Below are 24,087 nucleotides of genomic sequence, written 5' to 3'. Positions count from 1 at the left end.
TTCCTGACCCCCTCATTATGTCCTTCATATTTTATTTTCAAATATTTATCCACTTCTTGTGCAGCACTGTAGGACTTAAAATGCTTTACAAGTACGAGTTATAGGTTACAGATTGGCAATGGAAAACCAGTGGAATAATGCATTCATTGCATTATATATCCTCTGCACATTACCAAGTACAATCTGTTGGCAGAATAAAATTAGGGAAAGCTGCAGCTTTTAAACTGAAACAGCATTAACAGTATTTGAATGAAAATTTGCAAATGCAGTATTTGAAACAAAACTGCTTACCCTGAAAGACATTTCTATATTTTCACCACCCCAAATTTCCATCTGGTCATCATAACTGCCTATGAGTTCGAAGTATTGTTTGGAGATGGCAAATAGTCCACCAGCAAATGTTGGAGATCTGCAAAATTAGATAAAAGAGACAAAATAGAAATTATTTTCTGGGCTACGAAGCTTAACTTGCTGAGATTATGACAGTCCTCACTTGAAAAGGGAAGGCCAAAAAAAAAGGTAATCCAGTTTAACCATTGTGAATCCAGAACTATTATATAACTATTATATATTGTATTATGTTATGTTATACTGACTGTGAGCCAATGACTCAGTCCTGACCTCATTACACTCTTGGTTCAACATGGACAGAGCAGCTAAACTCCAGAGGCGAGGCAACAGTGACTGCTCCGATTCCAAAGCCACATCTGACTGAGTATGGCATCAACGAACCCTAGTGAAACTGGAAATGATGAGAATCAGGGAGTGAACCCTCCCCCACTGGCTGATGTCATATCTAACGCAAAGGGTTGGAGGAGAATCCCTGCACAAGTTCCTCAGGCTAGTGTCCTAGGCTCAACCATTTTAGCTGCTTCATTCAGCGATCTTCATTCCATAAAGTCAGAAGTAGGACATTTACTGAACAATATTCAGCAACCATTTATGACTGCTCAGATGCTGAAGTAATGCAAATGCAGCAAGACCTGGACAATATGCAGGCCTGGGCTGTTAAGTGACAAGTAACATTCACGTCACATAGAAGTGTCAGGCAACGACCATCTTGGATTGCCATTGACCAGAAACTGAACTGGACTAGACTAGCCAGATAGTGTGTCTATAAGAGGAGGTGTGAAGCTAGGAATCCTGCAGCAAGTAACTCACCTCCTGAGCCCTCCCCAAAGCCTGTCCACCATCTACAAGGCGTAAGTCAGGAGTGTGACAGAATATTCCCCCCTAACCTCGAGAAGTGTAATGCCAATAACACTCAAGCTTGATATCATCCAGTATAAAGCTTATACTGGCACCCCAGCCACAAACATTCATTGCCTCCACCACTGGCATATAGTGGCAAATGTATACCATCTTCTAAATGCACTGTTGGAACAAACCAAGACTCCTTTGATAGTACCTTCCAAACCAACAAAGGGCCAGGGCAGCAGGCACATGGGAACACCATCACCTGGAAGTTCCCTTCAAAGCCACTCAACATCTTGACTTGGAAATATATCACTGTTCCTTCAGTCGTTGGGTCAAATTCCTGAACCACCTCCCCCACAGGTGCAAGTGTACCTACACTACATGGCTGCAGCAGTTCAAAAAGGCAGTTCACAACCACCGTCCAAGGGCAATAAAATGACGGTCTAGCCAGCAAAGCACACATCCCATGAATGAATAATTTTTTTTAAAATAAGTTTCATTTTTGTGCCAGGAGGTGACACATCTTTGTGAACTGCAGCAGTCACTTCAGTGATAGTACCCCAAAGTGATACATTAATAAGTAAACTAGATAAAATATTATCTACCATCACTTATTCAGAGCAAAGCTACTTTAGAAAGTAGCTAAAAAAAAGATATTAAAGGGCACAGTATTATGTTATTCGACTACTAGTCCAGAGGCCGGAACTAATGTTCCTGAGAAAACCATTCAAATCTCATCACAGCAGCAGGGGGAATTTGAATTCCATTAATCAACAAAAATAAAGAATTATATGCTAGTCTTATTAATGACAATGAAACTACCAGATTGTCATTAAAAACCATTTGATTCACCAATGTCCACTTAGGGAAGGAAATCTATTAGATCATAAGAAATAGCAGCAGAATTAGGCCGCTCGGCCCATCGAGTCTGCTCTGCCCTTCAATCATGGCTGATTCTTTTTCTCACCCCCATTCTCCTGCCTTTTCCCCCACAACCCTTGATTCCCTTATTAATCAATAACCTATCTATTTTGCCTTAAAAACTCTTAATGACCTAGTCTTCACAGCCTTCCGCGGCAAAGAGTTCTACAGATTCACCACTCTTTGGCTGAAGAAACTCTCCCTTGTTTCTGTTTTAAAGGATTGTCCCCTCAGCCAGAGATTGGGCCTACTGGCTCCAGCCCTTTCCACCAGTGGAAACATCCTCTCCACGTCCACTCCATCCAGGCCTCACAGCGCCCTGCAAGCTTGAACAAAGATTCCCCCCCCAATCCTTCCAATGAGTACAGACCCAGAGTCCTCAACCGCTCCCCACATGACAAGCTCTTCATTCCAGGGATATTCTTGTGAACCTTCCCTGGACCCCCTCATCGTTCCTTAGATATGGGGCCCAAAACTGCCCATGACACTCCAAATGGGGTACAATCAGAGCCTTATCCAGCCTCAGAAGTACATTCCCTCTCCTGCACCCCAATCCTCCCAACATGAATGCCAATATTGCATTTGTCCTCCTAACTGCCAAATGAAACTGCATGTCAACTCCAAGAGAATCCCAAACAATGTCTCCCAAGTCCCTTTGTGTCTCCGATCTCCAAAGCATCCCCCCCCATTTAGAAAACAGTCAGTGCCTCCATTCCTACCCACAAAGCACATAACCTCACACCTTTCCATATTGTATTCCATCCGCCACTTCCTTGCCCACTCTCCTAACCTGTCCAAGCCCTTCCACAGACCCCCTGCTTCCCCATTACCTGTCCCTCTACACGTCCCTGTTATCCTTACCTGTCTTGTAAAGACCCAAAGCAATGTGGCTGCTCGAGAAATGGTCCATGGTTGTATTAAACCATGATGTGGAGATGCCAGTGTTGGACTGCGGTAAACACAGTAAGAAATCTCATAATACCAGGTTAAAGTCCAACGGGTTTATTTGTAGCAAACGCCACTAGCTTTCGGAACTGGCAGTTCCTTTGTCTGGAGTTCTGATCACTAACAGGGTGATGAGAACTCCCACCTACCCGATGAAGGAACAGCCAATTCCGAAAGCCAGTGGCGTTTGCTACAAATAAACCTGTTGGACTTTAACCTGGTGTTATGAGACTTCTTACTGTATTAAACCATGACAGATGTATGAATAAAATTAAAGCCAACAGCTCACCCAGCATTGATAACAACAAAGGAACGTCCTCCCCAGTCAAATCTGCAAAATGTTCCTCACTAACGTCTGAGATAGTGGCACACTGATGTACAGCTGAGCCACCCTGGAAGTCCTGGACATTGACAATGGATCCCAGGAAATCTCATGACATCAAGTCAAACATAGGCAAGAAAATCTCCAGCTGATTACCACTTACTGCTGTCTCTCAGCTGAAGAATCAGTAATTCATATCGAACAGCACTTGGGAGAGGCATTGAGGGTAGAAAAGGCTATACTCAGGGTCAGCACATGATAGCATATAAGAACATAAGAACATAAGAAATAGGAGCAGGAGTAGGCCATCTAACCTGCCCCGCCATTCAGTAAGATCATGGCTGATCTGTCGTGGCTCAGTTCCACTTTCCCGCCCTCTCCCCATAACCCTTAATCCCCTCGCTTATCAAAAACCCAATAGAGGGAGTAAGGGGCGTGAGTATGGTTGGTGGCGTTCCAGCAAATAAGGTCCAGGTGAAGGCTGGGATGAAGGTGCTTTATCTGAATGCGTGAAGCATTAGGAATAAAGTGGATGAGCTGGTGGCGCAGATCGACACAAATGGATATGATCTGGTGGCCATTACAGAGATGTGGCTGCAAGGTGACAGGGACTGGGAGCTGAATGTCCAGGGGTATCAAGTGTTTAGGAAGGATAGGCAGGAGGGAAAGGGGGGGGGGGGCGTAGCTCTGCTGATTAAGGATAGCATCAGGGTGGTAGCAAGGGATGATATTGGAGCCAAGGAGCAGAACGTGGAATCGTTGTGGGTAGAGATTAGGAACAGCAAAGGGAGGAAGACGCTGGTGGGTGTCGTCTATAGGCCCCCCAATAATGATCTGGAGGTGGGGCGGGCTGTTAATGCGCAAATAAGTGCGGCGTGCAGGAATGGGACGGCCGTAGTTATGGGGGATTTCAATCTGCATATTGATTGGTCGACCCATGTTGGACGCGGTGGGCTCGAGGAGGAGTTCTTGGAATGCTGCCGGGATAGTTTCCTGGAACAGTGTGTGTTGGAGCCGATGAGGGAGCGAGCTATCTTGGATCTGGTGCTATGTAATGAGGCAGGTAGAATTAGGGAACTTGCGGTGAAGGATCCTCTTGGGGAGAGTGATCATTGTATGGTGGAGTTCCTGGTGCAGATGGAGGAGGAGAAAGTGGGTTCCCGGACACGCGTCCTTTCTTTGAAAGGAGGGGAGTACGGTAGAATGAGAGAAGAATTGGCGAATGTGGACTGGGGGAGCGCGTTGGAAGGTAGGTCTGCTGAGGAGCAGTGGAGGATCTTTAAGGAGATCTTTCTTGGTGCTCAGCAGAAATTTATTCCGATGGTCAAAAAGGACCGTAGGAGGAGAGGTAATAAGCCGTGGATAACGAAGGAGGTGAAGGAAAGTGTTAAATTAAAAGCGGAGGCGTTTAGGGTAGCTAAGAGTAGTGGGTGAGAAGAGGATTGGGAGAGGTTTAAACGTCAAAGATTGACAAAGAAGTTGATAAAGAAGGGTAGGAGAAACTATGAAGCTGGGCTAGCGCTTAATATAAAAAAGGATAGCAAGAGTTTTTATAAATATATAAAAAGGAAGAGGCTGGCTAGGGTGAACGTTGGTCCCTTAGAGGATGAGAAGGGGGACTTAGTGGTAGGGGATGGGGATATGGCTGAGGTCTTGAATAACTTTTTTGTTTCGGTCTTCACAGAGGAGGACATGAATAATTTGCCGGATGTTAGAGATGGAAAGGTGGTAGGACTGGAGCGTCTCGATGACATTACTGTTACTAGAGAGGTGGTGCTCGACAGACTGGAGGGGCTGATTGTGGACAAGTCCCCAGGACCGGATGGAATGCCTCTGAGGGTCCTGAAAGAAATGGCAGAGGTGATAGTGGATGCCTTGGTGGTTATTTTCCAGACGTCGCTGGATTCTGGGGAAGTGCCGGAAGATTGGAAAACGGCTAATGTTACGCCGTTGCTTAAGAAGGGTGCCAGGCAAAAGGCAGGGAATTACAGGCCTGTTAGTTTAACGTCTGTTGTAGGTAAAATGTTAGAATCCGTCATCAAGGAGGAAATAGCGAGGCATCTTGAGGGGAACTGCTTGATAGAGCAGACGCAGCATGGTTTCATTAAAGGGAAGCCATGTCTGACAAATTTACTGGAGTTCTATGAGGATGTGTCTAGGGCGGTGGATAGAGGAGAGCCGGTGGATGTGGTCTTTCTTGATTTTCAGAAGGCGTTTGACAAGGTACCTCACAAGAGGTTATTGCAGAAGGTCAAGGGGCATGGAGTTGGGGGTAGGGTGTTAGCGTGGATAGAGGACTGGTTGTCAAATAAGAGGCAGAGAGTGGGGGTCAATGGGTGCTATTCGGATTGGCGGATGGTGACTAGTGGAGTGCCCCAGGGGTCGGTGCTGGGGCCTCAGCTTTTTACCATTTATATAGATGATCTGGAGGAGGGAACCGAGTGTAGGGTGTCGAAATTTGCTGATGACACCAAAATTGGTGGAAAGGCAAATTGTGCAGAGGGTGGGGAGAGTCTACAGAAGGATCTAGATAGGCTGGGCGAATGGGCCAGGAAATGGCAAATGGAATTTAATGTTGGCAAGTGCGAGGTAGTCCACTTTGGTAGGAATAATGGTAGGAAGGATTATTACTTACGTGGAGAAAAACTGCAGCAGGCGACGGTGCAGAGGGACCTCGGGGTCCTCGTGCGTGAGTCGCAAAAACCCAGCTTGCAGGTGCAGCAGGTGGTCAGGAAGGCGAATGGGATGCTGGCCTTCATCGCGAAGGGGATTGAATATAAAAGTAGGGAGGTCTTGCTGCGGCTGTATAGGGTGTTGGTGAGGCCGCAGCTGGAGTACTGTGTGCAGTTTTGGGCGCCGTACTTACGCAAGGATATTTTGGCCTTGGAGGGAGTGCAGAGGAGGTTTACTAGGCTGATGCCTGAGTTGAGGGGGTTGAGCTATGAGGAGAGGCTGAATAGATTAGGCTTGTACTCGTTAGAGTTTAGAAGAATGAGGGGAGATCTCATTGAGACGTATAAGATGATGAATGGGATGGATAGGATAGAGGTGGAGAGACTCTTCCCGCTCAGAAAGGATAGTAGGACTAGGGGGCATAGCCTCAAGATAAAGGGGGGGGCGGTTTAGAACGGAGTTGAGGAGGAACTTCTTCACTCAAAGGGTGGTGAATCTCTGGAATTCTCTGCCCGTTGAAGTGGTGGAGGCTGCCTCGCTAAATATTTTTAAGAAGCGGGTTGATGGGTTTTTGATGAGAGAGGGGATTAAGGGTTATGGGGAGAGGCCGGGAATGTGGAACTGAGCCACAACAGATCAGCCATGATCTTATTGAATGGCGGGGCAGGCTCGAAGGGCTAGTTGGCCTACTCCTGCTCTTATTTCTTATGTTCTTATGTTCCTAACCCGCGTCTTAATATTTATATTAATATTAATAAACTGGAGTGGTTTATTGAAATCAAACTGAATTCTATTATAACCATTTAAATACTTTACAAGGTCTGTTATTTTAAAAGAAATTATACTTCATTGTTCCTCCTCTCCTCCAAGTAGATTCTTATGGAAAGATGACATAAACATCAATAGGTGGGAACTTATGATGAAATAGCTTACTGTAAGAAAAGGCATAATACCAGCAGTTTTTGTAGAGTATTCCGCAGAAATGTGTGAAGCACGCAAAATAGTTTTCAGGAAAGTGATGTTATCACTTCTAAATTATTTGAATAGTTACACCAGTATTAACTAGAAATGGGTTTATCATGGTCTTCATGTTACCAGTTACTTTAGATCTAAAATGATTCATAGATTTAATAGGCCAATTACAACAGTTGAAATCAGTGCTAACGAAGTGCAAAAGAACAAAATTATCAAATATATACAGAACATATTAAACAAAACAACAGCTAGAACTCTGACTGTTTTTGCTCTCGACAACAATGGAAATTGAACACATTTTCAGAGTACTCACTGTTAATATCCTGTTCAATAATGTCTGCTTCCTCTTCAAAAATCTCCCTCAGATTAACATATGCAAAGCCAACATCTTCACACTCCAAGTCCTGTTCATCTTCAGGTGGATCACTGACTATTGTAAATTTTATACTCTCAAGGTTTGATAGGAGCTGTTTTAGCCTGAGTACACGCCAGTTCCTTTTAAAACTATCCATTCAGTCCCATTGCCTCTCTCACTCTATACCTGCACGTTTGATTCGCAAAAAAGAGCGAAATATCGGGCATCTATACTTACACCACCCTCATTGGCAGAGTGTTCCAGGTCATTGCCACTGTGTAAAAATAAGTTCTTCTTCACATTTCCATACCTCTCTTGCCCAAAACATCAAGTCTGTGCTTCCTTATTCTTGTACCATCAGATAACTGGAATTAGTTTTATCTATTATGTTTTTGATTCACTACTGGCCATCATTTTGTGTGTTTGTTAATTGAAGTGTAGTTTTAATGCAGTGGCTTATTAATTTCTTGCTATTTGCGGTTCCATTAATGGACTATAGTGTTTGTTGTACCCATTGCTCTTCTCCTCCTCTCCCCCTCCCCCCCAACACCATCAATCTATTTTATGGTGGTCACTATTGACTTATTTCTACAGTGTTCTAAAGAAGTCCACATTTTCTTTTAAATAAGTTGTCACACTTGTGGTTCTATACATTTCTACTTTTCATTTCCCTTAGAACATTGTGCTGGGTAAACAAAACCAATAATACCCTTTTTGCTGTGATTTATGTTTCCCAATTTATTCAGTTTGTTTTTAATTATGTAGTAAATTTCTATTACCCATTGGTTTATGGTTTATGTCATTTTGTGATCAAGAATTTTCCGCAGTAAGAATCTCGACATCGTTTGGGCAATTCAACGAGGGATTGATGAATATATATTTACCTTGATAGCTCATTAATGTAGTTAATGCTACACTAGCATTTTGAAAATGTGAACTCACTTGATGGGATATGTTTCATCTTTTCTCCTTTTTTTCTCATGGTCAGGAAGAAGTTCCCATCCAAAAGACAGACTCCAGTCAAAGTTACCCCTATTATGATTTTGTCCATATGGGTTTGGCTTCACCACTTCAAACGTATTGAGATCAATGCTGGAGATATCAGGGCTCACCACGGCTGTATAATTCTCAGCTATTCTGTTCAACAAAGGCTCCAACCAACCATTGAAGCATTCACCTAGCGGGAAAGAAGTTTTGATCATATTAAGATTGCATTGATTATAGGAAAGCATCTGGCTGAATGCAAATAATTTCAATTGAGTAAGCATAACTTACATTTTGCTTTAATATTCTAATATTGCTTAAACAAATTATCTTTCAATCCCAAGTAGCTTAACTGCTCTCTGCAGGTTTCTTAATGAATAGCAAAATATTTAAATGTTTGTTTTTCCTCTATAAATATTCACCATTTTATAATATGGTGTATGCACAGTTTACACATCAAAAAATGATGAAGTTGGAAAATAGGACAAATAAAAAAATTATTAGCATATGAACCGCATGTAACATTTGGAAAGAAAAGAAGGAAAGTCTTCAAATAATGCACACCCATTCTGGGTTAAATTAACAAAAAAAAAGGCAGGCATCTCTCATTAAATAAAATTTTGCATTTGATCTCTTATGGATCAGATTTTTTCTGACAGCTTTCCCACCTGTTTCGACAAAGAGTTAGTGTCCTTTCAGCATGATATCTAACCTTTAAGTAGCAATAATAATGTAAACTAAGAGCAAATGTGGTCAATTAAGTAAATCATAAATTCAGCTTATTTTCAAGTGATTTATTTAGTTTCTCTTATTACTCTCACTGCTCAATTATAAAATTTAGGTTCGCATCACTTGAGTACTGTTGAACTTAGAGCTGCTCGATAACCTCAAAAAGAATAACTTGGAATGTCATAGTTGCCTGTAAATATAATTCATGGTTTATGACAACGAGACAGAAAATGGAACTGTAATAGCCCAGAGTGGCTCTAAATGTCCTAGAGGCAATGCAATGCTTTCATGTTCATTCACAAGATGAACATCGCTGGCAAGACCTGCATTTATTGCCTATTACTATACAATTGAGTGGCTTGCTAGACTGTTTCAGTTGAGTCAAATAAATTGCAGTGGGACCGATATCTGCTATTTTGCAGGGATGGCAGATTTCCTTTACTAATTGACATTAGTGAACCAGATGGATTTTTATGACAATGGGTAGTTTCATTGTCACCATTATATGTACACACTAGCCACGTTTTATTCCAGACTTATTTAATTAACTGAAGTTACTTTTCCTAGTTGCCATGGTGGGTTTTGAATTCAGCTCCCCAACACTAGATCTCCTGAATGAATAGCCCAAAAACAAAATGACTATAATATTCCATATTTTGAGGATATATTGAGGATACATGTAACATCTCAGACACAGCTATAAAATGATGAAATGGAAGGGAGCCAGAAACACCAATCACCAGGGAAGCGGCATTGAATAAATTGCTGGAGCTGTGGGCTGATAAATCCTCTGGTCCTGATTACCTCATCCTAGAGTCTTGAAAGAAGTGAATAGTAAGATAGTTGGTTTGCTGGTTTTAATTTTCCAAAATTCCTTCGATTCAGGGAAGGCTCCAATGGATTGGAAAATAGCAAATACAACTCTTCGACTTAAAAAGGGGAGATAGAAAGCTGGAAACTACATGCCAGTTGGCTTTACATCTGTCACAGAGAAAATTTTAAAAGTTCCTATTCAAGATGTTATAGTAGGACACTTGGAAAAAGGACAATCAGACAGAATCAATTGTGAAAGGGAAATCGTGTTTAACCAATTTATTGGCATCCTTTTTGTGGATAAAGGGTAGGGATACTGTACCTAGATTTCCAGAAAGCACATAATAAGGTGCCACATCATGAGTTACTGCAAAAAGTAAAAGCTCATGGGTTTGCAGGATAACATACTGGCATGGATAGACGGTTGGCTTGCTAACAGGAAATGAGTCTGTGGTTAGCAGGATGTAAATGAGTGGCATGCCACACAGATCAGTGCTGGGGCCTCAAATTTGTACAATTCATATAAATGACTTGGATCAGCAGATTGAAGATCTGATTGCTAAATTTTGTAGGAAATTAAGCTGCGAAGAAGACATAAGGAGGCAACAAAGTGAAGTGAATAGGTCAAATGAGTGGGGAAAGATCTGGCAAATGGAGTGTGAGAAAATGTGATGTCCATTTTGGCAAGAAAAATTTAAAAATATTATCCAAATGGTGAGAAGTTGCAGAGCTAAGACTCAGAGGAATTTGGATGTCCTGTGCATGCATTACAAAAGGCAAGTATGCAGGTACAGAAAGTTGTGGAATATTATAGTTTGTGTGGGCAGTTGAACACAGAAGTAGGGAGTATGCTTCAGTTGTACAAGTTGTACAGGTGAGACCATATTATTATGAGATTGTGTTTCCTCATTTCAGGAGAAGTGCAAATGCTTGAGAAGCAGTTCAGAGAAGGATTACTTTACTATTACCAGGAACGGATGGGTTGTCTTATGAGGAAAGGTTGGACAGATTATGCTTGTATCCAGTGGAGTTTATAAGAGTAAGAAGCGATTTGACTGAAACGTACAAGATCTTGAGGAGGTCTTGACAGGGTGGAAGTGGAGAGGAGGTTTCCTCCTGTGGGAGAAATTAGAACTAGGAATCATAGTTTAAAAATAAGGGGGATTGCTCATTTAAGACAGACATGAGGAAAAATGTTTTCTCTCAGAGGGCTGTAAGTCTTTGGAATTCTCTTCCTTAAAAGACAGTGGAAGCAGAGTCTTTGAACATTTTTAAAGCAAAGCCAGATAGATCCTTGATTAATGAAAAGGGGAGGTGCTATCAGGAGTAGGCAGGAATGCAAGGTTTAGGTTACAAATCAGATCAGTCATGGTCATATTGAATGGTGGAGCAGGCTCGGAGGGCCGAATGGTCGATGTCTGCTCTTAATTCAGATGTTTGTATAGGCTATTTAAGTTTAAACCAATCTAAGGTTGCACATTAAACTAAACAAACAGTACTTTAAAGGGATAACTTACTTTCTTAGGTCAAAAGGTAGTGCTTATGATTATTATTCACAAAATTGCTACAATCACATTCTTAGCCAAGATCAAGGCTAAGATGCAAAGCCCTTTCTGTCAGCTTGGATTTTGTATACATCTCTTTAGAGGATCTTAAATTGGATTCAATTTGAATTTGGCTTTTGGAGCAAGCAAGGAGATGGATTCGAGTTTGCTTGGTCCACTCTGCACATTGGCTTTGTAATGTCAAAAACCAAGTAAGAACATTTTTAAAAATCAAAACTTGTCAACTTACAGTGGGCATCCAGGAAAGTCAGGACATCTCCTGTCGCTATGGAGGCTCCTAGCAATCTTGCAGTAATTAACCCCTTTCTTTCCTGCTGACGAACAACTTTAACTATTTGAAAAGGCTTCACGTAATTATCTAGTTGATCTTTTAAGTAATCTGCAGGTAGAAATATTCATTACCTTATATTTTCAATGCAGCTATTTCATTATGTCATCAACTGACAAAAGTCAAGAAACCAGAATGCAACCATAAGAACTGAACAAAGACATTTAATCCAGATCCAAAGTTGTTTCTTCATGAAAGAAGAATGGAAAGAAGTACAGATTTTGTAAAAAATATTAAAATATATCAGTGATTACTCAATGTCTGAATAGATACAAAATGATCACGATTAAACTGGAATGTTAGTCAGGACATTTATCATAAATTGGTTTGCATATAAACTGATCTACTTTCACAATATTTTTTCCTCACAAAGTAAATGTTAAAGATTCTTGTGCTAATGTTTAAATGTTAATATTTGATGACCAGTTGACGTCAAATACTTTAAGTAAATTAATCAACTCATCTCAGATTACTATTCACTCATATCTTCAAGATGCACACAGTAGGTTTAAGTTTTTCAAAATTATATTTGAATAGTATTTTTGAAGCTAAAGAAGATTGGCTATTTCACCACACATACTTTGTAAATTATGGAATAATGCAAAAATAAAAACAACATACAAATACAAAAGAAAATTTTTGATCGCAGCTTATACTTACCATCTGTACTTGCGTCATCCACCATAATTATCTCTTTTAAAAATATAGCAGGTGAAGTATGCATTACACTGAAAACAGTTCTGAGTAGCGTAGACCAAGCTTCATTGTGAAACACTATAATCACACTAGTAGTAGGCAGGGGAGGACATCGCTTAAATTTCTGTTCAATACATCTAGACAGAAAAGGTTTGATGAAGATTTTGAAGATATAGTGAACTTCATGAAGATCAGAATGTTATTCTCCACTGCATATTTATTACAGAACCATTACCTAGTTTGTTCTTTCACTTGAGTATCTAGCACAACTCCAGGAAAAGATCAAGCACTTCCATTCTTATGATTAGTATATCTGGTTCTGAGGCAATCTCTTCAAATGCTGCACAGCAGCAGCTGTTAAATTGCTGGTTTATTTACTTCATTAATTTCTCATTGGAGGCTTTCAGAATAATAGATTTACAATTTAGGATAGGTTCAGTTAAGTGGGATTTTGTCCTTCATTCTATACAACTATTAGAAATAAACATGTTTCCTGATATTTATAAAACTCAATGTAATACCAAGTCGCACTACCCACTTTAATGACCAGAATAAATTATTCTGCATCCAAACTTCTGTTAAAAATCAGCTGCAATTCATAGAATCCTGACAATGCAGAAGGAGGCCATTCAATTCAAAGTCTGCATCGACTTTCCGACAGAGCATCTTATCCAGACTCAATCCCTGCACTCCCCCTAATCTAAAGGGACAATTTAGCACAGCCAATTCATCTAACCTGCATACCTTTGGACAATGGGGAAAAAACCACAGCACTTGGCGTGAACCCACACAGGCACAGGAAGAACTTGCAAACTCCACACATACAGTCATCCAAGGCTGGAATCAAACCCAGGTCCCTGGCACTGTGAGGCAGCAGTGCTAACCATTCTGCCGCAGTGCTGCCCTCAGAACTGGCCAACTTTGCATTTACACCCAAAAAAATGTTCAGCCTTTTAGATGAATGAAAGCAATATTTATGCAGGAGTACATTATTTTTGGATGTTTTATGGAAAGAAAACATAAATTATTGAATGATTATGTTATTATAAGCAAACTGTCAGGCCAAAAAGCATCACTGACGGAGAATAAAAAAATGCTATAAAATAAGTCCTTACAATACATAATTAGGTTGCATTTACAGAAGGGGACAAAATATAAAATTTTGCTAAATGAGCAAGTTATTTAAAAAGTACATTAAAACGAAACAAAAGGGCAGCACAGTGGTTGTACCTTATAGCGACAGGGACCCAGATTCGATTCCAGCCTCAGGTAACTGTGTGGACGTTCTCCCAGAGTCTGCGAGGGTCTCCTCCATGTGTTCCCTTATCCCCTTTTCACAGTCCAAAGATGTGCAGGGTTTGGAGAATCGGCCATGCTAAATTGCCCCTTAGTGTCCCAAGATGTGTAGGTTAGATGGATTAGCCATAGTGAATGTGTGACATTACACAGTTAGGGCAAAGGAGGGGGCCTGAGCAAGACACACTGTTAGAGGTTCAGTGCAGTCTCGATGGGCTGAATGCAGGGATTGTCAGGATTCCACGATTCTATGATAAGATTTTACGTGAACTGTGACGCTTCATTAATGCAATGAGTAAAATCAATTACTTATGCTGAATAATTTACATTAGAAATGCAACTCAATAATAAAATATTTCTTTGAACTGCGTTGGTGAGAAATCTTTATGTCATAAATAGGAATATATGGATTACTCAAAAGACTTGAATTAATTCTCATTGCTTTCTTTAAAGCTCAGAAAACAATCAAATTACATTCAAAGGATACACATGAATGCATTTAACTGCAGTTGCTGTAGTTCAGTTTGCACTCAGCCAGGACGCAGCTGTGGCTCATGCCAGCTGGAACTTTAAAGACACTCTTTAGGGGAGGGCTCTTCATAACTCTGGATCCATGCATGGACAGAGAGATCTTCCAAAAAGATAGGAATTTAAACATACGGAAAACAGGGAGCAGATAATCTCTTTAATTCTAAGTATTTAAATTATGACTTGCAAAGTGCTCAGGCTAACCCAAGTTCAAATCTGCACTGGATTTACATTCTATGCAGGAAAATTACCCTTTCCAGGGAATTTTAGTCCATATCACTGGAGTTAGGTTGGGTTCTGCCTTCTGATTTACACTGCAAATCAATATTAAACTGGCAAAGATGTTAAAGCTGCAACATCAATGCATTCTCTAAAAGGTTTGATGCACACATGTTCATCTTTCAATTAAAATATTTAAATGTGAATACCATCAAGTTCAAATTGAACATTCTATCATTAACTTTAAACAAGTAAATCATAATTCACAAAATGACTGGATTACTTGAAATCAGGTGCAAATAGTAAACATACTCAGGTGGTCGCGTGTCAGGTCCAAGGCTCCTGTGCAAAGAAATTCGATCACTTGCAAAAGCATTGAAACAGTGCTTCTCACTTCCTTGTTCTTTTTCCTTTTGTTCCGCTGGGGAGAGATTATCAGTGTGAAATGGCTTCCCTGAAGCTCCAGGGGCATTTGGATCCTCAGGTGGTCGTTCCATGAAAGGTTTCAATTCTACTGCTGTATAATATCCTGGCAGACAGGGTTTTTTGATGTCTGTAGAGTCTTGCTGTCTGATCGGGGCTTTTATCTGCATTTTTGGAATTGAGTCCCTTAGATTGTTCACTGCTCCCATCATCATGTGCAACACTTTGTCTTTCTTTACTGCCATTTCTTTCAGCCATGGCTCTTGTGTGGTGGTCCCAACTACTTCTCGATGCATCAGAAATACAAATGTGATAAACACAAGAGCTACAAGCACCAGTTTCCAGGGCAAATAACGTCTTCTTAAGAGCCTTCTAATTACAGGCATGCTTAGTCTTAAAAATCCACTCCAGAAACGTTGCTGTGAAGTTTACAAGAACATCCGGCTATCCACAGCAAGAAGTTTGCACAAACTTTCATGAGGTTGTAAAATCTTGAATCTGAAAAGGAAAGTGTCAATAAATATCATTCAAGCCTTAGGCATCCTTTCAGACTCAATTCAATCATTTTTTCTAGATAGAAATGAAAACTATGACTACTAGAAATCTGTTTGAAAAACAAAGTAAATGTTAAAAATACATAATCAATTCATTCCTATTTGTAAAGAGGCAGTCACAAGAGACAGAGAGAAGCAGACCTTAATTAGAAATGCTCTTACTTCATACAGCTTACATTATTGCCTTAAATGCAAGGGAAACCACACTTCTATCTTATGCACTTTAACAAAATTTCTCACTTTCTAGAAGTTCAAATAAAAACTGTAAATGATTTTGTCTGCATTGTGCCTCTGGACACAGTCTTAACATTTAACATACTTCAACTCTTCCCACTAATTTCAATGGCACTTGGAGTTGTGACACTCAGTTGAGTGAGTCACACACCCTGTATGCAGATCAGTGATAGTCCTGTAAAATTATTTACTCAAAGGATGCAGTTTTGAACTGCTGGAAGATGTGCACCTTAAAGTAATGCATTGTGAATCCATAATTAGCTTTCTGTTGACAAAAAAGCAAACTGGAACAAAAATTAAGGGACCGAGTGGCCTACTCTTTCTTTTAATTCATATGTTTGTATCGCTAGCACTAGCGAGAAGCCAGAACTGATTCACATTATGTAAAATGTCATACACATGGACAAAGTGTGGAAACAGACAGTTTGGCACAACCAATGAAGTTCGTCCACTGTGTCTTCCTAACAGTCATCAAGTCATAATGGTAGAGGAAGTGGCCATTTGGCCAGATTCCATGCTGGCATTGAGGAACAATCCAGTTAGTCCAAATCTACAGCTCTATTCCCATATCCATGCAAGTTTGTTTTCTTCAAGTGCCCATCTAATTTTTGTGAAATCATCAATCACAGCTTCTACCTCCCTTATAGGCAGCAAATTAGAGTTTTTGGTACTATAAAGGTTAATTGTTCACCTTGTGACCTGCATTTTTTTTGAGGCATCGTGCTATGGATATATTATAAACCAAGAGATCAAACCACACCAGACTTCCTTCAACCAGCAATTTGCATTCCAAACATTTTGAACCAGTGGGAGGAGAGTCTAACTAATGGAAGTGCTCTAGTAAATTCTGGGCCACTATTTTTGTAAGGGCTATAATTTTCAGCTCGAATTGGTCATTTGTTTCATGAATATAATAAGCACGTCCAATTTCCTTGCCACGTAGCCAGTATAATATAGCCACGCAATATAGCCAGTAAGCCCTAGATCCCTAACTAATGCTATTCAGAATTGACAATGAAGAATACAAGACCAGTTGGAGCACAATGCTCTCTTTTTTGTGCTGTATTAAAATATTTTGCATCTACTTGTTATTTCACGAAAACAGCAAATAACACCTAATGAAACCTTAACTATTTAGAGGTTTCATTCCTATATCACTTATCTGGCACAGCAGGTTAAGGCTAGCCTCTGAGAAATAAAAATGTCCTTCATCCATCAATTTGTTTCTCTCTGCAGCCAACAAAACTTTAAAATTAAAGCACAGTAACTGACAAAATTGGCATACAGTTTCAAACAAATTTCCTCCAATATAAGGTAAACCTCAGTTTAAAAAAATGTTTGAAGGTAATGTAAGCCTAATTGTACTGCCATAATTAACAGTGGAACATATTGCAAATAAGGTATATGTGAAACATACGTGACTCAGTAGGAAAACTTTACACCCAGCTCTAGAAAACTGCACAATCACTCCAAACAGCTAACTTGGCAATTGCAAGTTGTCCTCTGCTCGCCTTTAAAAGCGAGCAGAGGACAACTAAAAAAACACAATAGTAAATAAGAACATAAGAAATAGGAGCAGGAGTAGGCCATCTAGCCCTTCGAGCCTGCCCCGCCATTCAATAAGATCGTGGCTGATCTGTCGTGGCTCAGTTCCACATTCCCGCCCTCTCCCCATAACCCTTAATCCCCTCTCTTATCAAAAACTCATCAAACCGCGTCTTAAAATTATTTAGTGAGGTAGCCTCCACCACTTCAACGGGCAGAAAATTCCAGAGACTCACCACCCTTTGAGTGAAGAAGTTCCTCCTCAACTCCGTTCTAAACCGCACCCCCCTTTATCTTGAGGCTGTGCCCCCTAGTCCTACTGTCCTTTCTGAGCGGGAAGAGTCTCTCCACCTCTATCCTATCCATCCCATTCATCATCTTATATGTCTCAATGAGATCTCCCCTCATTCTTCTAAACTCTAACGAGTACAAGCCTAGTTTATTCAGCCTCTCCTTATAGCTCAACCCCCTCAACTCTGGCATCAGCCTAGTAAACCTTCTCTGCACTCCCTCCAAGGCCAAAATATCCTTGCGTAAGTACGGCACCCAAAACTGCACACAGTACTCCAGCTGTGGCCTCATCAATGCCCTATATAGCTGCAGCAAGACCTCCCTACTTTTATATTCAATCCCCCTCGCTATGAAGGCCAGCATCCCATTCGCCTTCCTGACCACCTGCTGCACCTGCAAGCTGGGTCTTTGCAACTCATGCACAAGGACCCCGAGGTCCCTCTGCACCGTCGCCTGCTGCAGTTTTTCTCCACGTAAGTAATAATCCTTCCTACCATTATTCCTACCAAAGTGGATCACCTCGCACTTGCCAACATTAAATTCCATTTGCCAGTTCCTGACCCATTCGCCCAGCCTATCTAGATCCTTCTGCAGACTCTCCACACCCTCCGCGCAATTTGCCGTTCCACCAATCTTGGTGTCATCAGCAAATTTCAACACCATACACTCGGTTCCCTCCTCCAGATCATCTATATAAATGGTAAATAGCTGAAGCCCCAGCACTAACCCCTGCGGCACTCCACTAGTCACCAACTGCCAATCCGAATAGCACCGAATAGAATATCCAAATAGAAATAGTAACATAAGAGAAGCTAAGAAGAGTTTTTTTCAATACATAAAAAGGTAAGAGAGGCAAAAAAGGTATAGGGCCATTAGAAAATGAGGCTGGAGAAGTAATAGGAAACAATGAAAGGCAGAGGAACTGAACAGTTACTATGCATCAGTCTTCACGGTGGAAGACACCAGTGGGATACCACGGCTCCAGGAGAGTCATGGGGCACAGATGATGTAATGATCATCACTAAGGAGAAGGTTCGGGGGAAACTGAAAGATCTAAAGGTGGATAAATCACCTGGAAGGATGGACAACACCCCAGGGTTCTAAAAGAGATAGCTGAGGAAATTGTGGAGGAATTGGTGGTGATCTTTCAGGAATCACTGGAGGCAGGGAGGGTCCCAGAGGACCTGAAAATAACTAATGTAACACCACTGTTTAAAGGAAGGAGGGAGGGAGGCAGGCAGCAGACAGAAAATTATAGGCTAGTTGGCCTGATTTCAGTCATTGGCAAGATTTTAGAGTCCATTATTAAAGATGAGATTGCGGAGTATTTGGAAGTGCATGATAAAATAGGACTGAGTCTTCATCAAGGGGAGGTCCTGTCTGACAAATCTGTTAGAGTTCTTTGAGAAGGTAACAAGGAAGTTAGATAAAGGAGAACGAGTGGACATGATTTATTTATATTTAGACAAGGTGCCGCATAGGAGACTGTTAAAAAGTTAAGAGCCCATAGTGTTAAGGGTAAGATCCAGGCATGAACAGAGGATTGGCTGACTGGCAGAGGGAGAGACTAGGGATACAGGAGTCTTTTTCAGGGCGGCAGCTGGTAACTAGTGATGTGCCTCATGGGTCAGTGTAGGGACCACTACTTTTCACAATATACATTAACAATTTGAAAGAAGGAACTGAAGGCATTGTTGCTAAGCTTGCAGAAGGTATAAAGATATGTAGACTGACAGGCAGTATTGAGGAAGCAGGGGGGCTGCAGAAGACTTGGACAGGCTAGGAGAGTGGACAAAGTGGCAACAGGTGGAATACAATCTGGAAAAGTGTGAGGTTATGCATTTCGGAAGGCATAGACGATTTTCTAAATGGGGAAATGCTTAGGAAATCTAAAACACAAAGGGACTTGGGAGTCATTGTTCAAGAGTCTCTTATGATTAACGTGCAGGTTCAGTTGGCAGTTAGGACGGCAAATGCAATGTTAGCATTAACGTCAAGAAGGCTAGAATACAAGAGCAGGGATGTATTTCTGAGGCTGTATAAGACTCTGGTCAGACCTCATTTGGAGTAGTGTGAGCAGTTTAGTGCCCCACATCTAAGGATGGATGTGCTGGCCTTGGAAAGGGTCCAGAGGAGATTCACAAGAATGATCCTTGAAACGAAGAGCTTCTTGTATGAAAAACAGTTGAGGACTGTGGGTCTGTACTCATTGGAGTTTTAAAGGATGGTTTGGGTGGGGGTTGGAATTTTATTGAAACTTACAGGCTACTGCAAAGCCTGTTGAGAGGATGTTTCCACTAGTAGGAAAAAACTAGAACCAGATGGCACAACCTCAGACTAAAGGGATGATCCTTTAAAACAGAGATGAGAAGAATTTCTTCAGCCAGGGTGGTGAATCTGTGGAACTCTTTGCCGCAGAAGGCTGTGGAGGCCACGTCATTGCGTGTCTTCAAGACAAAGATAGATAGGTTCTTGATTAATAAGGGGATCAGGGATCATGGGAAAAAGGCAGGAGAATGGGGATGAGAAAAATATCAGTCATGATTGAATGGCGGAGCAGACTCAATGGGCCAAGTTGGCCTAATTCTGCTCCTATATCTTTTGGTCTTATGCACTCCGTGGTGTGGATTTTAGCTGAGGGACTGAGGGGAGATAAGGGGCAGAAAATGAAGGAAAAATGAGAAATGTCGTCAATATTTTGAAAAACAATTAGCTTCTCAAGAGGTCATTTTGACTTGGGTAAACCAAGTAATGTAATTATCATATGCTGAGTAATGAGAATTTGAGAACAAATGAATTGGTTTATTTTTATATTATACGATCCATACAAATCCAGTTTTGTCTGAAACATTGCTGCAAGGCCAACATAACCCAGCATATCAAATTTTAATCATATCAACCAATTTGGATATTAAAGTACCATAAAATGAAGACAAGGAAATGGCCCAGAATTTGCTAGTATGGATCTTGTAATGATAGGCTTCCAATTAATTTTAGCTCCAATTAATTTAATGTAGTGGGCGAAGTAAGCAGGACTTCAGCACCTCAACTTCAGCATGGACCTGTGCTGGGCCCTGCCCACTTTGAGGCATTCCTGTGGAATCAGGGAAGAGAACTGGGCCCTGCCAGCAGATGGGCCTGATAGTTTGCTGAGCAAGGACAGTGACCATCCGTATTGGATCCCTCAGAACAAGAAGCAAGACTTCAGTAGGCTGGGGGCAGAGCCTGAAGCCCTACATACAAACTGAACGAGACAGGGAAGTCTGAAGCTATGAGGAGAGGAGTAGGAGCAGAAGAGGGACTTGAGTTGGAATGGTTGGAGTCATGAATAGAGCAGCCTGCAACCTCAGACCATGGCTAGAGGACCAGGAAGGGGAAATGTGTCAGGCATACAGCTGCTGGAAACTGGGTGGACTGCCTGGACAACACCTAAATCTGAGGAAAAGATTCCTTTCCAACCTGGATGATCTGGCTCATGCAGTCGCAGGGAGTTAGCGTTGAGCTGCATTAACTGAACACTGTTGCTCAGCTGATTAGAGATTTGGAATTATTTTCTTGATGGCACCCTAGTGGATCTTTAAAAGTTCATTTATTGTCACAAGTAAGCTTACATTGAAGGCTGCACAGATGTTACCATGAAAATCTCCTAGTTGCCACACTTCTGTGCCCGTTCAGGTACACTGAGGGAGAATTTAGCATGGCCAATGCAACTAACAAGCATGTCTTTCAGACTGTGGGAGGAAACCCACACAGACACAGGGAAAACATGCAAACTCCATACAGACAGTGACCCAAGCCAGGAATTGAACCCAGGTCCCTGGCACTTAGGCAGCAGTCTAACCACTGTGCTACCTGAAATGATGGCAACGAAGGCCTATTGTAAATAGCTTGTTTCTTAGTTATGCTTTTCCATTAATGTTTATAAAGATTTGAATAAAGGGTCAGATAACTTTTGTGTAGTCTGTTTGCTTGAATAACACCTAATATTAGTATCACAAATTGCTAACAATTCAGTGGGATCAACAGGACATCAAGGACCTTGGTGAATGGTGGGACTTATGATGGCTCCCATGATTTGCCAACTTTCCTTCTTGACACATCAGCTAATAGTGAAATAGGTACCTCTTCCTCAAGCATTGTTCACTTTAAATTCTATAGTCATCACCCCATAAAACCTCTTGGGTAAGATGCTCTTTCAGTGCAGACTCAATGGGCCAAATGGCCTCCTTCTGCCTATAGGGATTCTAAATCTGACCTTCATGATGTTGATGATGAAGAATGTAATGACAGTGTTGTTACTGAAAGTCATGAGGAAAGGCTGGGCTTTGTCTTATTTGACATTGTCGTTATCTGGCATTTGCATGGCATCTTAGCTACACAGGGCTGCACGGTGGCACAGTAATTAGAACTGCTGCTTCACAGCACCAGGGACACAGGTTCAATTCTCAGCTTCGGTCACTGTCTGAGTAGAGTTTGCCACGTTCTCCCAGTATCTGTGTGGTGCTCCGGTTTCCTCTCTCAATCTGAAGGACATGCGGGTTAGGTGCATTGGCTATGCTAAATTCTCCCGCAGTGTACCTGTACAGGCAGAGTATGGCAACTAGGGCATTTTCATAGTAACTTGATTGCAGTGCTAATGGAAGCCTACTTCGGACTAATAAATAAACAAACTTTAAAATGAAACACTTTATCAGCCCAATCCTAGGTCAGTTTAGCTCAGTTGGCTGGTCAGCTACATTGTGATGCAGAGTGAAGGCTCCAGTACTGGTCGGATTCCCTTATTCATGAAGGCCCTGTCTGCTCAACCCTGCCCCTCACCTGAAGTGTGGTGATCCCACCTGATTCCCACTTACCACATCAAACACCACTTGCCAAACTTGCGGCAGAACCTACGGCTCCAGGATTATGCAGCCACCACAGAACCCATCTCCCTAAAGTGGAAGCAAGTCACCCTCAACCCTGAGGGACTGCCATTGGTGATCCTCAGGTTAAATCACCACCAGTTAACTCTCCCCCTCAAAAGGGGAGGGCAGCCTCTGGGACTATGGTAACTTTGACTGGATGTAACCCATGCACCAGAGTACACTACATTTCCTGTAAGAATTATCAGCAAAAGCCACACTCCTGGCTTTTAGACTGAGGAACTTGTGCATCAGTGACCTGGGGCTGTGGTAACTAGCCTCCCACAACCAATATCCTCTGCTTAAGATATGACACCGGCTTCAGGAAAGGGTTCACTGCAACTCCATTTGGCCTCGATCATGTTAGTATTCTAGCATAAAACAGACAAACCCAGCGCAGAAACTGAGTCGTTTCCTTCGTACACTGCACAAGTATCAAACCTAATGTGTGTCACACCATTTCCTGAATCCAAATTCTACTGTAATTCTAGCATCACAGTTGAGATGGAAGTTGCAATTATAGACACACCCTTCTGATGAGTCCGAATGTCATCGTCAACTCGAGATATTAACTATTACGCCGCCACAGATAGTAAAAGTTGTTACTTAAAGTCTTTTTAAAAAAATGTATGTTAATGCTTAGTGCAGAATAAAAAAAGTGGCTTACCGCACGTGAGCCTCAACAATTTACAGAGGGGAAATGAGTAAGAAAAAAAATCCGAGTCCAGAAACACCCTCAAGACCTGCAGCTCCAAAAGATCTTCAGGAGATCAGCACGGAAGCTGTACATACCTGGCTGGCTTCTCCTTTAAGTTCATAAAAAGGGAACCGTGCAGAAAATAAGTTGACTCCTTCCTTATCAGAGCTGGGCTGGGAGAAGGAGGAGGAGGACCGCCCTGTGCTGGGTACAATCAGGGTAAAACATCAGCCAGAGTCATCCCCCCGGGGGACTGGCGGCTCGTCCGGAACAACAAAGCAAGCGGGCGGGCTGAGCGAGTGAGAGAGTGAGCAGCTCCTGCAGCGCGCTTCCCGCCGGCTGAGTGAGTGAGTGGCTCCTGTAGCGGGCTTCCCGCCGCTCTCCCTCCGCCTGGACACCGCCAACTTCCGCCTCGTTGGAAACAGGTGTGTGCAGCTCAGGTGGGCGCGCACGTGCCCCGCCCTCCCGCCGCCAGGTGAGCTGGCTGGCCGCGGGCACTGCGGATTTAAAGGCGCCGCGCCACCGCACTCTCCCTTTACACATGCCCAAGAGAAGGCTGGCTCTTGTCAAACCCACGTCCGCAGAGCAGACCCCACCCCTGCTAACAACCCTCCCTCCCACAACATCCGCTGAACAGGTGGAAGGGGCGAACAGGAAAGAGCTCCTGCTTGGTGAAGTTAGCCAGGCATAGGCTGGACAAGATACAATCTGTGTGTGTATATATATACACACAAAGGAACCACGTGTGGTATTGAAACAGCTTCTGCAAAGGAAATGGCAGAGAGAGACACAGTTCAGAAAGAGAGAGAACCCTTTGTTCAAGTTCACAGCATTGGAGAGGAACTTTCAGATTACTTCCGACAGTCTGTGGCAAAGTTTTCTATTGAGCACACAAC

The 24,087-nt window shown here is 42.0% G+C and overlaps 1 protein-coding gene across 4 annotated transcripts in view; it reads right to left on the bottom strand.

Moving 5' to 3' along the window:
* The window catches only part of galnt3 (UDP-N-acetyl-alpha-D-galactosamine:polypeptide N-acetylgalactosaminyltransferase 3 (GalNAc-T3)), a 53,990-nt gene extending 30,348 nt beyond the window's left edge, over positions 1 to 23,642 (bottom strand). Inside the window, exons 1-6 of one of the 4 annotated variants that reach the window (XM_080199186.1) lie at positions 23,287 to 23,642; positions 14,859 to 15,467; positions 12,468 to 12,640; positions 11,709 to 11,858; positions 8,331 to 8,565; positions 292 to 409 (exon numbers count right to left, since the gene is read on the bottom strand). In XM_080199186.1, the coding sequence (XP_080055312.1) occupies positions 292 to 409; positions 8,331 to 8,565; positions 11,709 to 11,858; positions 12,468 to 12,640; positions 14,859 to 15,355 (1,173 nt within the window). In that variant the 5' untranslated portion in view covers positions 15,356 to 15,467; positions 23,287 to 23,642. The other 3 variants (XM_080199187.1, XM_080199190.1, XM_080199191.1) reach the window with 3 other exon arrangements.
* Between the last annotated feature and the right edge of the window lie 445 nt (positions 23,643 to 24,087).

This window comes from Carcharhinus amblyrhynchos, chromosome 11 (genome assembly GCF_965287045.1).
Source record: "Carcharhinus amblyrhynchos chromosome 11, sCarAmb.v2.hapA, whole genome shotgun sequence".
NCBI classification, from domain to species: Eukaryota; Metazoa; Chordata; class Chondrichthyes; order Carcharhiniformes; family Carcharhinidae; genus Carcharhinus; species Carcharhinus amblyrhynchos.
Note: the sequence above shows the minus strand (reverse complement) of the source record. Positions and strands in the feature narration are given on the sequence as shown.